The sequence below is a fragment of the Mirounga angustirostris genome, unplaced genomic scaffold, assembly GCF_029215605.1.
Source record: "Mirounga angustirostris isolate CCGP_5_RB_7025 unplaced genomic scaffold, mMirAng1.0.hap1 SCAF_1, whole genome shotgun sequence".
NCBI lineage: Eukaryota > Metazoa > Chordata > Mammalia > Carnivora > Phocidae > Mirounga > Mirounga angustirostris.
Window position 1 is genome coordinate 112,106,420 of NW_026991709.1, and position 17,974 is coordinate 112,124,393.

General features: G+C 39.8%; 1 protein-coding gene across 1 annotated transcript in view; it reads left to right on the forward strand.

The window, feature by feature from the left end:
* Positions 1–17,551: 17,551 nt before the first annotated feature.
* The window catches only part of LOC123834639 (ceruloplasmin-like), a 30,042-nt gene continuing 29,619 nt past the window's right edge, over positions 17,552–17,974 (forward strand). Inside the window, exon 1 of the mRNA XM_045863707.2 lies at positions 17,552–17,706. Within this exon, the coding sequence (XP_045719663.1) occupies positions 17,552–17,706 (155 nt within the window). The remainder of the gene's footprint in view (positions 17,707–17,974) is intronic.

Sequence of the window (17,974 nt, forward strand, 5' to 3'; positions counted from 1 at the left end):
GAGGGGGAGATGAACCATGAGAGACTATGGACTCTGAGAAACAGACTGAGGGTTCTAGAGGGGAGGGGGTGGGGGGATGGGTTAGCCTGTTGATGGGTATTAAAGAGGGCATGTATTGAATGGAGCACTGGGTGTTATATGCAAACAATGAGTCATGGAACACTACATCAAAAACTAATGTTGTAATGTATGGTGATTAACATAATATAATAAAATTTAAAAAATTCACAGTAAAAAAAATTGATTTCCAACTTGATTGTATTGTGATTATACAATGTGGTCTATATGATTCTGATACTTTGAACATTTTTAAAACATGTTTTATGGTTACTATTTGTAAATATTTTATGTACTTTAAAAGTGAATATTTTTCCAAATATTGGGTGCAAGATTCTACAGTGTCCATTAGGTGAAGTTGTTAATTTTGTCGTTCAGAGCCTCAGTATCTTTCCTTTTGGTTGTTTGCTTGATCTATAGTATCCATAAGATTATATGGGTGTGTATATATATATATATATATTAATTTGTATAATCTTATTTACATATTATATATTTATGTATCTCAGATATGTGTATCATATATATATATGTATATATATATATCTCAGAAAACAGTGTTTGGCATATGGATGTGATTTATAAGTCTATAACGTAGTGGTTTAAAGATGGTTTAAAGTGGTTTAAAGATGGTTTAAAGATGTACTCTGGAGTCAAAATGCTCAGATTCAAATCGGGACTCTGCCTTATTAGTTGTACAATCCTGGTCAAGTTAACTTACAGTATCTGTGCCTCAGTTCCTGAATTTGTAAAGGAGGAATAATAATAGAGTGTGTGAGCCTGCGTGGCTCAGTCGGTTAAGCAGCTGGCTTTTGATTTTGGCTCAGGTCATGATCTCAGGGTCCTGAGATCAGCCCCATGGGTCAAGCCACACACATCTGGCTCTGTGCTGGGCATGGAGCCTGCTTAAGATTCTCTCTCTCCCTCTCCCTCTGCCCCCACTCCCCTTCTAAAAAAATAATACTAAAAAAATAATAGAGGTGTTATGCAGATTGTGAGTTGATACATATAAAGCTCTTAGAACCCGGGTGACTGAAATCAGAACTCAGTGTAGCTGGAGCAGATTTGGGATGGCTGAGATGTGGAAATACCACAAATATAACAGAAGGGGAAGGGAGTAAAGGAATGTCCTACAGTTCTAGGGAGAAGATAGGGTCAGAAGTCTGGGGAGGGAAAGTAGGCAGAGGTAAGAGGCAGGCATTTCTAGGCTAGACAAAGTGCAAGACAGGCCTGCACTTCCTTTTGTCACATGTTTGGAGAATGTGTGTCAGAATATAGCTGTCAGAATCAAGTTCCTGAGTGGCTCAGTGGGTTAAGTGTCTGCCTTCAGCTCAGGTCATGATCCCAGGGTCCTGGGATGGAGCCTCGCATTGGTCTCCTTGCTCAGCGGAGAGCGGGCTTCTCTCTCTCCCTCTGCTGCTCCCCCTGCTTGTGCTCTGTCTCCTTCTCTCTCTCTCTCTCTGTTAAATAAATAAATAAAAATAAAAATAAAGAATCGGTTTCCTAAAACCTCAGCCTCTGGCCTATATACTTCCATCCCACTGAAAAGCCACAAGGAAAGGGGGCAACTCAAGGGTACTATTATGAAAACCCCAACTATTTATATTCAGAATGACTCCTGCCAGTTCTACTTCCTGGTTTGTGAGATGAAGCTGAGAATTAGGGACAAGAGCCCAGTCTCAGAGGAACTGGGATTTCTGGTAGGAAACTGAGGCAAGAAATCAAGCTTTAGTGTGTAATTGGGCAGGTAAGGCAGGACACAAAAAACCTGGCCACTAAAATCCTTTTATTAGATGTGGTGCCTGGCCACTGCAGTCAGAGCCAACCCAAGCCTGACCCAAGGAAACATAACCAATTCAAGTCAAATGTTTTTTCTGCATTAATATGAAAACACACACACACATCTAATTTCACTCCTGCCTAAAATCACACTAAATTTATAATAAAGATTTTTTTAAAGACATAAACCAACAAATATGCAGAGATCAGGAGAGGAGACAACAGCAATAAAATTGTGGAAGCTACAAAGCATACTGATAAAACATAACTGACAAAACCAATTCATGAAACATGAAAATCCCAAGTTCTGGGAGTGGGGGTGGGGAGCAGAGAGCCAGCGTAATCTACATGTCAGAATCTTCAAAAGACTCCCAGATGGATAGCACCAGATTCATCTGGAACTGGGAGTAAAGGAAGAATACTAAAACAAGAAGGATTGAGTGCCTCCCTGTATCCCTTCTCCTCTCTATGTCACTAGAAAGTGGCAGATATTTGAAAGTTTATTCTCTGGAAAAGGTAAAATAGAGGGTCTCTGAATTGGAGGGAATTAAACTCACCAAAGATATGGACACTGCAGCAAAACCAGAGACATTAAGTGACTGGTTCATCCTGAATGAGGAATGCTGAGAGACACCTGCCCCAAACCCCTTTAGTCCACTCAGATCTCAGAATACTGGTAGCCACATTTTACCTTCCAAGTTGGAGCCTCTTGTAGGGAGTCTGGCCAGTGTAAGAGGGAAAACTTAGATACTGATTGTGGTAGGCTGAATAATAACCCCCCAAAATGTCCATGTCCTATTCCCAGGAGCCTGTGAATATGTTGCCTAGAAATGGACTTTGCAGATGTGAATAATTAAGTATTTTTAAATGGGGGAGATTATCCAGGCAAATCCAATGTAATCACAAAGGTTGTTACGGAGGGAGACAAGAATATCACGTTCAGAGAGAGAAGATACAAAGATAGGAACAGAAATCCGACAGGGGAGAAGCTGCTACACTTCTGGCTTTGAAGATGGAGGAAGGGAATCAATCAAGGAATGCAGGCAGCCTGTAGAAGCTGGAAAAGTCAAGGAAATGGATGCTCATCTAGAGCCTCCAGAAGGAACTCAGGCTTGCCAACATCTTGATTTTAGTCCAGTGAAACTGATTTTGGACTTCTACACTCCAGAACTGTAAGATAATAAACTTGTGTTGTTTTCTGTCACTAAGTTTGTAGTTATTTGTCACCATAGCAATAGGAAACTAATATAGTGACATTTGCAATTCTTCAACAAACGGCTCACCCAGTTTACCCAACAGTGAAGTTCAGAGTCAATAAGCCCTACACATACACTCAACTTGCAATCAGCTCTTCTCTTCATTCATAATCATGAGCAGATAGACAAGGGTCCTCACACATCTAAGGAATGCCTCTCACATGAAAGATAGAGACTAAAGCAAATATAAACACTGATTTGGAGGAAACAAACTTGGAAAGAAGAAAACCTTAAAAAATATTTACCATGAATTCCTCATAAAGATAATTTCTGTGTTCATGAGAAAAGACAGGAATGCTATTTAAAAAGAAGCATTCAAAGAACAACAACAATGACAAAAACTCTTAGAAATTAAGAATAAGATAGCATAAATGAAAAACTCAGTAGACGATTTGGAAAATGAAGTCAAGGAATCACTCAGAGACTAGAGCAAAAAGAGTAAGAGTTTTTTTTTTTTTTAAATGGAGCAAAAACTAAGGAAAATTAGAAAACCAATCAGTCTAAGAAGTCAACACCAAATAATATGAATTTCTAGAAAGAGATAACAGATAAAATGGAGACAGAAATTTAAGATTTTATTTATTTATTTATTTATTTTAGAGAGAGTGAGAAAGAGCATGCGTGAGTGGGGGAGGGGCAGAGGGAGAGGAAAAGAATTTCACACAGACTCCACACTGAGCATGGAGCCTGACTTGGGGCTAGATCTCACGACCCTGAGATCATGACCTGAGCTGAAACCATGAGTCAGACGCTTAACCGAGCCACCCAGGTGCCCCAGGTGAGAAATAATTTTAATGCAAGAAAAGACTTCATGAAACTGAAGAGCATGAGTATCCAGATAGAAAAGGTATACCAAATGAAGTTTTAAAACCTCTGACTGAAAGAGGATATTCCATAACCTTCTGGATAAAAAAGAACAGCTCACATAGAAAGTATAGGGAATCATATTGGCTTTAAACTTCTAAACAGCTAAATTAGAGAAAGACTGGAGCAATGCCTTTTACATTTTGAAGGAAATTATTTCCATGACACATGACATTTTCTGATGAGTAAGTTCTCAAAATATCACCTTCCCAGGAAGCTCCTGGAGAACACACTCCACCAAAATGAGAGAATTCTCCCCCCACAAAGAGGAAGAAATAAGGTTCAGGAAACAGGAGATAGATCACAGAGGAGAGCTTAGAGGAATTCCCAGGAAGAAGGAAAAGAGTGTCCCAGAATAACACCTGCTCACTAGGTGTTGAGCAACCAGTCCCCGGGGCAGTAGGACTTGAGAGACAGGTCAAGGGCAGTCGTCACCAGGAGCCTTGTTGCAAATGTACTATCCTTTTAACTTAAGGACGGCATGACTGGGTGAGATTTTTATCTCTACTTGGTCTGGCTTCACCACGTGCTGCTGATGTTCCTGATCTCCCTTCTGTTGTCCACCATTTGCATTGGCTGAGGACACTCACTTCACTCTTCGGGACTGTTCCCCTGCCCACTTCCGAGAGCGGGCAGGCCATGGGAACCACACTCATTTGCACTGTTGCCTCTTTTCTAACACAGACAAGTTTATGTTTGCTATTATTTTTTTCTTCTTCAAAAGTAAATAACATATTGTTTTGGGACCTGAATCTATCAAGTCCACTGTGGTGGAAATCTCATGGAGGAAATCTTTTTTTTTTTTTTTTTTAAGATTCTGTTTATTTATTTATTTGACAGAGAGAGAGAGACAGTGAGAGAGGGAACACAAGCAGGGGAAGTGGGAGAGGGAGAAGCAGGCTTCCCGCGGAGCAGGGAGCCCGATGCAGGGACCTGGGATCCAGGACCCTGGGATCATGACCTGAGCTGAAGGCAAATGCTTAACGACTGAGCCCCATCATGGAGGAGTCTTCTGTTAGCTTCTCCAAACTGGAAAATGAGGCTCCTTGGAGCCTTTTGGTGTTCTTGGTTATGACGGGGCAAGTCTCACTGCTCTGCCTCTGAATTCTAGGCCTACTCTTCACGTATTTTGGCAGAGGCAATAGTACCCAGCCCTAGGGGTAAGGGCAGGAAGATTGAAGAAAAATATTTGCAAGAATCCTGGAGGCAGTTCCTGGTATCGTGGGCCAGTTTCTATAATGTCACAAACCCCTAAGGATCAGTTCTTTAGACTGAAGATCTAAAAGGATAGCCAAGGGGAAAGATTAAGGCAGGCTCAAAGAGTTCAGGGACCCAGGTGAGGTTACTTTCATTAATTATAGGTTTTTTGGAACTCAGCGATTAGAGATAAGGTTTGATCCCTTATGTTAATAAGAGTTATAAGCCACCTGGGTGGCTCAGTCAGTTAAGTGTCTGCCTTCGGCTCAGGTCATGGTCCCAGCATCCTAGGATCGAGCCCCCCATTAGGCTCCTTGCTCAGCAAAGAGTCTATTTCTCCCTCTGCCCCTCCCTGCCCCACTCCTGCTCTCTCAAATAAATAAATAAAATCTTAAAAAAAGAAGTTATGAATGAATGATAGTAAAATCATTGAGTAAAACTATGTTTGGGGAATAAGACGTTTACTCAAAGGTCACCTTTGAAATTACTTATAAATTACAAAGGGGAAAAGATACCTTTTGAATGGAGACATCTGACGTCACCTTCTCTAAGTGACCCAACTGAGTGTAGCAGACGTGTCAGTACCTCTCACATTTCCCCTTGGTTCACCCTGTAGGGCTTCTGCAGATAGTCCAAGTACAGGCAGATGACTTTCTGCATTTCTCTACCTGAATATATTCTCTGGATGTAGGAGCATGCTTCCACAGCACATGGGGAGGCCAGAAGTGCCTAGGAGTCAACAGCCCAGCAGTGACCTTCTGGTGGTAAATTCCATACCCTCCTTGCTCTTCAATAGGATAGTTCTGAGGGGGTATTATTACCAAGTTTCTCAAAGAATCCCCAGCCTGACTGAGCCCCAGTTACCCACAGCATTAACTCACTCACTTTTTGGTTTCTCTCCCTTCTCTGCTTCACTTCCCAGTGCCAATTAAATGTAAATATTGGAGCACTTTCAAGTCACTGAAAGTAATAGAGAACTACTCAAATTACACACAAGATCTTGACAAATAAGGATCCGGCAGAGTTAGGTTAGCAAATGTTTGAAGAAATGTCAAAGAATTATGACAGGTTAAATGTGTCAAAAGAATGATTTGAGTATGATAGATTTAGAGATGCCTTTGGGTTCCCTTCAATATTTAGGCAAAATGACCCTCTTTGTGAAGGTGCTACATATATCAAAAGTGAAATGGAGTCTACATTGTGCTCTCTCAAAGCTTTGTCAACAAAAATGATAATATTTAAATCCAAGTAACACTTGATTTGTTTTAGCTTCATCCTAAGATTTGGTGCAGACTTATAGGCCTAATCAAAATTGTGTTAAATATTAGATGAAACCATGTGAAACTCATCTTTATAAATCAAAAAAGTAGGATTTCAACTGATATAAAGTAAATAAGCTTATTCTCTTATTTGGTTTCATTTCTAACAATAAAATCCTAATCGAGTATTTTATTTCCAGTTTCAAATGGATTTACTTTAGGTGGCCATGTTTCATTAACAATGTTCTTTGGTTATTTTATCTATATTTGGGATTACAATGTCATTTGGAGGGCAGAGGTGGAATGCATCCACCACTCAGAAGACTACTTCATTGGGAGAAAAGTCATCCTGAAGTCCAAAGGATGAATTACAAATTAATTTTTGCAATCAACCCACTTTTTTTTAGCTGATAGCAGCTGAAGAGTTATGAGTGTGACATAGTGTAACTATTTTAATAAGAAACACACCAGATGGTTCATATTCTAGTGAACACAGATATTCTCAAAGTCATCAACCTGGGAAATTACACAGACATTTTCACAGTAAGGTCATGGTTCCAGATAGTTGTTGGGTCTTCTCTTCTGGTTGCCCTAAAATTCTGTGGCAATAACTTTTTTTATACTTAAATTTATTTATTTTTAATTTTTTTAATTTAAATTCAATTAATTAACATAATGTATTATTAGTTTCAGAGGTAGAGGTCAGTGATTCATCAGTCTTATATAATACTCAGTGCTCATTATATCATGTGCCCTCCTTAATGTCCACCATCCAGTTACCCCATCCCCTCATCCTCCTCCCCTCCAGCAACCCTCAGTTTGTTTCCTATGATTGTCTCTTATGATTTGTCTCCCTCTCTCCTTTCGTCTTGTTTTCTTTTTTCCTCTCTTCCCCTATGAGCCTCTGTTTTGTTTCTTAAGTTCCACACATGAGTGAGCTCATATGATAATAGTCTTTCTCTGATCGACTCATTTTGCTGAGCATAATACCCTCTAGTTCCATCCATGTCATTGCAAAAGACAAGATTTCATTTTTTTGATGGTTGAGTAGTATTCCATTGTATATACATACCACATCTTCTATATCCATTCATCTGTCAAAGGACATCTCGGCTCCTTCCATAGTTTGGCTATTGTGGACATTGCTGCTATAAACATTGGGGTGCAGGTGCCCCTTCGGATCACTACATTTGTATCTTTGGGGTAAATACCCAGCAGTCTAATTGATGGGTTGTAGGGTAGCTCTATTTTCAACTTTTTGAGGAACCTCCATACTGTTTTCCAGAGTGGCTGCACTAATTTGCATTCCCAACAGTGTAAGAGGGTTCTCCTTTCTCTGCATCCTTGCCAACACCTGTTGTTTCCTGAGTGGTTAATTTTAGCCATTCTGACTGGTGTGAGGTGGTATTTCATTGAGGTTTTGATTTGGATTTCCCTGATACCAAGTGATGTTGAGCACTTTTTCATGTGTCTCTTGGCTATTTGGATGTCTTCTTTGCAGAAATGTCTGTTCATATCTTCTGCCCATTTCTTGATTGGATTATTCTTTGGGTGTTGAGTTTGATGAGTTCTTTATAGACTTTGGATACTAGCCCTTTATCTGATATGTCATTTGTACATATCTCTTCCCATTCTGTCAGGTGTCTTTTGGTTTTGTTGACTGTTTCCTTGGCTGTGCAAAAGCTTTTTATCTTGATAAAGTCCCAAGAGTTCATTTTTGCCTTTGTTTCCCTTGCCTTTGGAGATGTGTCTAGCAAGAAATTGCTGCAGCCAAGGTCAAAGAGGTTGCTGCCTGTGTTCTCCTCAAGGATTTTGATGGATTCCTGTCTCACATTTATTTTGAGTTTATTGCCACAGACTGCAAGGATATTTCAACATCCTTTCATCCATTTTGAGTCTATTTTTGTGCATGGTATAAGGAAATGATCCAGTTTCATTCTTCTGCATGTGGCTGTCCAATCTTCCCAACACCATTTGTTGAAGAGACTGTCCTTTTTCTATTGGATAGTCTTTCCTGCCTTGTCGAAGATTAGTTGACCATAGAGTTGAGGGTCCATTTCTGGTTCCTTTGATCTATGTGTCTGTTTTTTTGTCAGTACCATACAGTCTTGATGATTACAGCTTTGTAATAGAGCTTGAAGTCCGGAATTGTGATGTCACCAGCTTTCGTTTTCTTTTTCAACATTCCTCTGGCTATTCAGGGCCTTTTCTGGTTCCATACAAATTTGAGGATTATTTGTTCCAGCTCTGTGAAAAAAGTTGGTGGTATTTTGATAGGGATTGCATGAATGCATAGATTGCTCTAGGTAGGGTAGACATTTTAACAGTATTTGTTCTTCCAATCCATGAGCATGGAACGTTTTTCCATTTCTTTCTTTCTTCCTCAATTTCTTTCATGAGTGTTCTATAGTTTTCCAAGTCCAGATCCTTTGCCTCTTTGGTTAGGTTTATTCCTAGGTATCTTATGGTTTTTTGGTGCAATTGTAAATGGGATTGATTCCTTGATTTCTCTTTCTTCTGCTTCATTGTTAGTGTATAGAAATGCAACTGATTTCTGTACATTGATTTTATATCCCGCGACTCTGCTGAATTCCTGTATCACTTCTAGCAATTTTTTGATGGAGTCTTTTGGGCGTTCTAAATAGAGAATCATGTCCTCTGTGAAGAGCGAGAGTTTCACTTCTTCTTTGCTGATTCAGATGCCTTTTATTTCTTTTTGTTGTTAGATTGCTGAGGCTAGGACTTCTAGTACTATGTTGAACAACAGTGGTGAGAGTGGACATCCTTGTCGTGTTCCTGACCTTAGGGTAAAAGCTCTCAGTTTTTCCCCCATTGAGAATGATATTCTCTGTGGGTCTTTCATATATGGCTTTTATGATACTGGGGTATGTACCCTCTATCCCTACACTGTGAATAGTTTTAATCAAGAAAGGATGCTGTACTTTGTCAAATGTTTTTTCTGCATCTGTTGAGAGGATCATATGGTTCTTGTCCTTTCTTTTATTTATGTAGTGTATCACACTGATTGATTTGCAGTTGTTGAAACATCCTTGCAGTCTGTGGCAATAATTTTTTTAAATGTTTTTTTTTTTAAATGGCAGCTACTCATCCACTGAAGATAGGTTGATTTTAGTAATGTGGTAAGTAAATAAGCCAGACAATATATTTGAGAATACAAACAAGAAATGAGGTTTGTGTTTTTGTCTGGCCATACTTTATGTGTGGTTCTACCATCAGCCACAGACACTCCTCATTCATTATACTGCCCTATTTTATAAATGTCATTACTCCCCTAGTGATTGGCATAAGGCTGGGCACATAAAAACTCTCCATAAGCATCCACTGAATGTTGAATAAATGAGTGAAGACATGACTTCCTATTTATGAGTGTCATTGACATGCACCGTGAAGTAGAAATGGCTCATAGTTGGTAAACAAAAGGGGCAAAAAAATTTTTTTCCAATACAGTTTTCTATTAATCCCACCATTTTATATCTCAGTATTCCTGGCCAGTTGAATATCTCTGAGCTGTACCAGACTCCCTCAGTCCCTCCCCCACAAAAGTCCTTGATTGCTCCTAAAAGCAGGAGTGGGGGCTCTGCTAGTTTTGGTTAATCTGGCTATTTAAAATTGTTCTGTTTTCTTTGAAGAACTTTGATTTACAAAATCACTGTTTGCTCATTCTTTTTTTTTTTTAAGATTTTTATTTATTTATCAGAGAAAGAGAGAGAGAGAGCACACAAGCAGGGGAAGCGACGGGCAGAAGGAGAAGCAGGTTCCCTGCTAAGCAAGGAGCCTGATGCGGGACTCGATTCCAGGACCCTGGGATCATGACCTGAGCTGAAGGCAGACGCTTAACCGACTGGGCCACCCAGGCGTCCCTGTTTGCTCATTCTTACAGATACTAAGGGAACTTGGACAGGCAGGACTAGCCAGCATTGTATTATCATAGCAGGAAAAAAAAGTTTACTCATGCACAGTTGTGTGATATTTGCATCTGAAAAGAGGAAGTAGGAATATTCTGAAGGATCTGCAATGTGGTGTCCACAGAGCCACCAGGTCCTAGTTCCATCAAGTCCTTATCTTATAACTTAGTCTGAAAACCATCAGCAAAGTAGATAAAATAGTGAAGCAGAGTGACATTCATCCAGGTTTGTGGATAAGGAAAGGTCCTTTAAAATAATCTGGCACAACAGTTTGTAATGAAAAGGAAAATGCTTGAAGTACAGAGAGGATAATCCACTTTCTCAACATAGCACATTGTGAACTTGAGCTCTGGAGACCAAATACCTGGGTGTTCAAATTCTGGCTCTGTCTTTCACCAGCTGTGCAGCCCAGGGTAGGAGTCTTTTTCTTTTTTTTTTTTTAAGATTTTATTTATTTATATGAGAGAAAAAGAGAGCACAAGCAGGGGGAGGGGCAAAGGGAGAGGGAGAAGAAGACTCCTGTTGAGCAGGGAGCCCGATGTAGGACTCGATCCCAGAACCCTGAGGTCATGACCTGAGCTGAAGGCAGATGCTTAACCGACTGAGCCAACCAGGCGCCCCCTGGGTGGGAGTCTTGCCTTCTTCCTGCTTTAGTTGTCTCACTTTCAAGGTTATAGAGATTAAATGAGTTAAACTCATAAAGTGCTTAACACATAGAAAGCACTCCAAAATTGTCATTATTGTTGCTGCTACTGTTTTTCCAGGTCACATAGCCAGTTTCAGGGTATCCTACCATGCATTCATTCAGCAAATATTCATTAGGCACATACTTTGTGCTGAACACTGTTTCAGGTGCTAGGGATACATCAACAAACAAAACCAACAAAATTTTGTGCCCTTATGGAGCTTACATTTTAGTGTAAAGAGACACACAATAAATTATAAACCGGATAAAGAAGAAGATTGTATAGTAAATTGGAAGATACGTGCTGTGGACAGAAGGGAATCCCACGTGCTAGGGAGAAGAAAAGTGGAGCAGTTGTTGATATTAAATCATATGGTCAGGGTAGCCCTCATTGAGAGGGTGACATTTAAATTAAGACCTGGTGGAGATGAAGAAGGGAGCCATGAGGATACCGGAGGGGAAGTGTTCAGGCAGAGAGAAGAGTCAGTGCAAAAGCTTTCTGTTGCAGGTGTGGCTGGTAGGTCCGAGGAGCAGCAAGGAAGCAAGCCTGGTTGGAGCAGAGCGAGTGAAGGAGAGAAGAGTGGAGATGGGCAAAAAGAGGTAATGGGAAGTGAAGTCATTAAGGAGCTTTGAAAGCCATAGAAGGGATCTTATACTGCAGGAAATAGGGAGTCATTGCAAGACTTTGAGGAGTGACCTGATGGAATTTATATTTTTAAAGGGTCACTCAGGCTCCTATGTTAAGAACAGATGGGAGGGAGGCAAGAGTAGAAGCAGAGAAACTATTTAGGAGGCTCTTACAGTTCCTTGGAGGGACACAACTATGGCTTGAACCAGGGAATTATCAGTAGAGGTGGTGAGAAGTGGCTGGATTTTAGGTTATACTTTGAACAGGTGGCAGACTGGTTGTGAAACATGAGAAAGAGAGGAGCTAAGGATGAATCCAACATTTTTGACCTGGCTTTATTAGAAGACTGGAGGTGCCATTAACTGAGATGAAGAAGGCGGTGAATGGAATGAATGGCTTTAGGAGGATGAGCAAGATCATTCCAGTTTAATAATTCTTATTCTTGTTTCTCTGTAGAGAAGATACTTTCCTCTTCCTAACTTCTTTCAAGATTTTCTCTCTAGATTTGTTCTTCTGTAGTTTGAATATGATATGCTTAAGTATGGGGCTTTGTTTTTTGGTATTTATTCTAGCATTTGTTCTCTAAGCTGCTCGAATTTGTAGTTTGGTATTTGTCACTAATTTTGGAAAGTTCTCGGTCCTTATTATTTCAAATATTTATTTTACTCCATTTCTTTCATTCTTCTTCTTCTGGCAATCCAATTTTGTTATATCTTTTGAAAATATCCCATAGTTCCAAGATAGTGTGTGTGTGTGTGTGTGTGTATGTGTTTGTTTTTTGTTTTTATTCTTTTTTCTCTTTGCATTTCACTTTTGGAAGTTTCTATTGACTGCTCTTGAAGGTCATTGATTTTCTCCTTGGCTGTGTCTAGTCTAACGAAGCCTCAGAAGCACCTTTATTCCTATTACAGTGTTTTTTGATTTCTAGCATTTTCTTTTGATTCTTTCTTTTAGAATTTTCATCTCCCTACTTGCATTACTTCTCTAATGGGTTTAAGAAAAGTTGTTGAGGGGCGCCTGGGTGGCTCAGTTGGTTAAGCAACTGCCTTCAGCTCAGGTCATGATCCTGGAGTCCCTGGATCGAGTCCCGCATCGGGCTCCCTGCTCGGCGGGGAGCCTGCTTCTCCCTCTGACCCTCCCCCCTCTCATGAGCTCTCTCTCTCTCTCATTCTGTCTCAAATAAATAAATAAAATCTTTAAAAAAAAAAAAAAAGAAAAGTTGTTGATTTCCAATTTGTCCAGTGCTTCTTGTTATAAGGATGTTGGAGCTAAGAATGAAAGTCTTAGAAGTTCATATTTGGGCATGTTGAGTTTGAGATGTCTATTTGGTTGTTGCTACGGAGAGTATGGTTCATAGACCTGCAGCGCTGGCATCACTAGGGAGCCAGCACAGAAATGCAGAATACTGGGCTCCACCTCAGACCTACAGACTCAGAATTTGCATTTTGAAAGACCCTCAGATTTTTCTGAGGATTCATCTGCACATAAGTGTTTGTGAATTGCTGTACTAAACAGCTAAGTGAAGATGTCGAGTAGACCACCATATATACTGGAATTAGGCAGAGAGGTCCAGGTTGGAGACATACATTTCTGAATTTTTGTCATGTTGATAATATTTTAATAGTAGCCATGTTATAGATTTTTTTTCCTAGGGGAAATTAGTGTCAGTGCTCTCTAATCCAACCACAGGAATATGCCTGTAATTGAGTAAGTTGTGTTTATTGCTTGTTGCAATGAAAGACAACACATACCATAGAGAATCACGGAGTATCTCAGAAAGAAGGTGTTACAAAGGGTTTACAGGATTGGTGCTTGTGTTAGGTGTTTTGAGGGATGTTTAAAGAAGCAGGGCTTTGCTCTGGATTGGATGCAGGAGGGTCGATTCTATGACTGGATGTCTTAAATCTTATCTATAAGTCAGGAGGAACAAAGCCAAGCTAAAGCTATAATTGGTGAAGAAGCATTAGTCAGTTATAGCCAGGATAAGGGAATGCTTGGTTATTTGAAAGGTTTGGGCAATGTTCATGTTCCTCCTGTGTGTTCAGACATTATTTTGGAGTGGACCTATTTTTGTCTTGATTCATTGTGGTCACAGTGGTGTAGTCTGATGTTAGAGTTCAGGACATTTTGTGTCCAATAGGAGAAGAACACCAAGGTCTAACTGTGAGTCCCAGGACAAGGCCCAGCTGATAGTATCAGGCCAGTTCCAAATATCAGGGCCTGCTTTTCTCTTTCCTCTTGGTCCTCAACATTTCCCACTCTTTCCTTCTATGCCTTGTTCTGTGGCCATCTGGTCCCTCATGGAGTCTACCCCATACTATAAAAGCTTGCAGTTTACGTAGTTCCAACCTGAGAAGGACACAGGGCTCTAGCCTAAGTGTACCTATCTGCCCCAGCTGCCTGTTGCTCTACTTATTTAAACTCTTCTGATCTGGTTGATGGTTGCTCAGAGTTGCCCAGAGTAGGAGGTGGGGAGTTTAGTAGTAAGAACATCCACCAGGCTTTAAGGTCTGTGTTTAAATTTGACAATAACACCTACTTGCTTTGGTCAGTTCTTTAAAGCCCCCAAGTTCTAGTTTCCTCAACTATCAAAAGAACTTAATGAACTTTCCTTTCAGGATTTGCTGACACAATTAGAGTTACTGTTTAGAAAATGACTAAGGACCATCTGACTTTCAACAAATAGTGGTTATTGGCAGAAGAAACAGAAAGAATGGAAGTGGATGTAAATGTTGCTAACATCTTCCTCATTGTCTTTAAACTCCCCATCCTGTCGCCACGTCATTTATATCCCATTGGTCTGCTTTGTTGGAAGATAAAATTAGAGTTATATGTTCTGAGCAAAACTTAGCATTTATTAATAATGGAGAAGTATATGCACTTAAATTATGGAAGCCAATTAATAAGGTCACACAGGAGAAACATTTGATTTGGAATCCAGGGATTTCTGTTTGAACCCTGGCACCATAACTTGGAAGTGTGCATCATGCAGTGAGTTCCTAGACCTTCTGAGCTTTAGATACTTCATTTATTTAACAGGTATAAGAGTTGAGGTGAAGGAGAGTGTTTTGAAGATTACATTTTGAAGAATAATTTTTTAAAGTTAATTTTTATATATTGTAAAGCTTTTTTGCAAACAAGGTACTAGTGTCATTAGAACCTTATGCATATTTTCATGTGCTCTATTTCTGCTTAAACCATTTTCAGCTGTGGAATGGAAAAACCAGGAAGGAATCCAAATTTTCCTCCAAGGTGTTTGAACTTACACCTTTGGGCCAAATTCAACAAAGCTTAGCTAAGTAAGTTGCCTTATGCTCTTGGGCTACAAACCAAGAAAATAACCAAATAATGGTGACCAACTTGAAATACTGCTGTACCAAAAGACGGATCTATTGAGGTCTATGCAGGAAGGGAAGGACAGAAATTGTCATCTTTCCAAGCCATAAAATATAACATCACCTAAGAAAAAGTGCTGCCTTCCAGTCTCACCCATTCACCCCCACCCTCACACACACACACAAAGCCAGTTTCCCTAGTTATTTCTTGAGAAGAAGAACAGTGAGTGTTTACCAACACCATTTTCATTGTCTTGGGGAGAGGATGCTTAACTTTCTTTGATAGGCTAGAAGGTAAGTCCTCACAGCGGCTAGGAGCTTTAATTGTTACTACCTTTCTGTTATAGATAAGGGGACTTGGGGTTCAGAATGATAATGCAACTCGTCCCAAATCACATAGCTAGTATATGGTGGAGTTGGGAGGTGGGGATACATCTGTTTGATTTGAATACAGTAGACTTTGCACTTCTTGGGGTGCTTACTAAATAAAAAGAAGAAAAAAAGGCAGCTGAACGGGTCTTCTATTATCCACGTTCCAAAGTAAAATCAATGTTTCTGGGAGGATGAGGAAGGAAGTCACAGAATTTCGGGATAAAGGGACACTGGAAAGCCCACTGAAGGAATCCCTCTCCCTGCCTGCTGCGTGGCGGGTCTTTCACAGCTCCTGGTCTAGGCTACAGTGACAGGGAAGGTCATAAGGTTCTTCCATATACAGAGCTAAATATGTGAGACTAGAGCTTCCAACTATTACAACCCATGGGTCTCCTCCTTGAGGCCAGAGAGGCTGTCTCTAATCCCTCTCTCATGTGAGACCCAGCAGGTCTGATGTGAGTCTTCTCTCCAACCCTTTCAACTGTTTCCCCAAGGGTGCCACTTGTGAAACCCTTCCTCTTCTTGATTTTCCTGTGGGCAGCTTTTCTACACACCGAGGTCCCTCCAGGCTTAGCTTTTCTGACTTCCTTCCAGCATCTGCTGGTGACATTAAAACCTGCCGAAGCAGTGGACTGTTTACCCAACTTGTTTTTAAAACTCACCTACGAATTCACAAATGTGAATAATTTTTGTGATACAACAGCCTAGAAGTTTTGATTTCTGTAGAATTTAGCAACTATTGCTTATAAGGAAGATTCAGAGTCCCGTTATTTTTTAATCCAAGAAAGAAAAAATGCAAATACTTTGTTGATTTTTTAAAATCAAGTAATATAGAAATGTATCCTCCTTGTAAAAAATAATTTAAATATAATAACCCTCTCTCTTCTCAGAGCTGTATTTAGTTTGATAGGTACCCTTTTGGGCACCTCCTTAAGTGTGTATAGACATCTGTATGTGCACCCAGGAAAAATATACTTTGATTTTGTGTGTTTTAAAAAATAAATGAATTACATTCATAATAGAAAAAAAATGCTACAATTGGAATGAAGGAAGTAGACTTCTAGGCAGTGATATATAAAGGTCTCTAAGACACGTAGTTGAGGAATAAAAGCAAGCTGCAAAACAATACATGTTATATGATTGCCCCGCCTTAATATTTCTAAGTGTGGGTTTCCAAACCTCAATCAGGATACCACTCTAACTGTTGAAAGGCGTTGTGGCTTTCCGATTGTAAAGTCTCAAACAAGACCCAGTGGTAATAGGTATCCCAATAAATGATGATATACAAATCAGTGACAAAGATTCCTGTTCCTTTCCTTACGTACTGTAACTGTAGCCAAGGGACTTTATTTATTTGTTCCTAAAAATTTTTACATTTCTTCCTTGACATTTCTAGAAGATACACAGAATAAAAAGAAGTAATCTCTAGGATTTATAATCTAATGGTGGTAGAGAAAATACATGTATATTTAAACAACAGTACAAAACTGTGTAGTTAATTACCAGGCCTGGACACAGCCGGTGAATTCAGAAAGAGAGAAGTGTCTATAGGCTGAAATAATCAGGGAGGTCTTCACTGAGGAGGTAAAGTTTCAGGAGGCTTGCAAAATGGGGACAACTTGGATAAGCTGTGTCCCTAATAAGTCAACTTCCCCGAGGGAAGGGGTCCTCTAAGTGAATTATGCAGATGAACGTGGAATATCAGATTAGGGGCAGATTATGGACAGTCTTAAATTTCAAGAAATTTGAGAATAAAAGTATCAAATGACAAGGAATTTAAATTAACATCTAGAGCAACGAATTATTAAAACTAACATGCAATGAAGAATTTGGGAGAACGTGGAGGCTGGAGAATAAATTGGAGATGATTCTTATAACCTAGGAACAGAAAGTAATTGTTGGGGGATGGTGTCGGGGGATAATCTGGTAGCCCATCTACCCAGTAATTCAAGCAAGCTCTGATACCGGCCAAGCACCAGTATTCTCTATGGGTTGTGCAACATTTCACTCAGCCTGACTAATGAAAACTAAATGCATTTGGAATGGAAATGATGTATGTGTAGATGAAACCTGATGGGCTCTTATGCAACTCTTACTTATTATGTAAATGGACACAAATAAAGGAAGAAAGCCTGGGTTATAAAAGAAAGGCAGGCATCACTCACTTAGACTCTCCAGGATTAAGGTTTGAACATGAAGGCCCTTTCCCCACTGATCTTTCTGGTTTTTATTAGTTCTCCAGGTTGGGCAAAAGACAGGCACTACAGCATTGGTATTAAAGAAACCACTTGGAACTATGCTCCTACTGGTAAAAATATGCTCAATGGGAAGCCTTTTTCAGAAGATCAGTAAGTAATACCTTTGCAACGAGAAAGTCACTCTCAGAAACAGAAGTTGGTAATTGTTATTCACTGATAAAATGCTAATGAAGAATTTCCCATCGTTGACCCTTTAAGGGCACATTTGCTACTAGAACTGCTTCCTTTGTTTTCTTGATAGAAATCAGAAATTATTCTTTCTGAGAATTGTCGCCACTTCTGCCAACATGGCACAATATTTCAAGGATCATTTCTAATTCTGTGCTTATCATCAATTTTGTTTGTGTGGTGCTCAAGA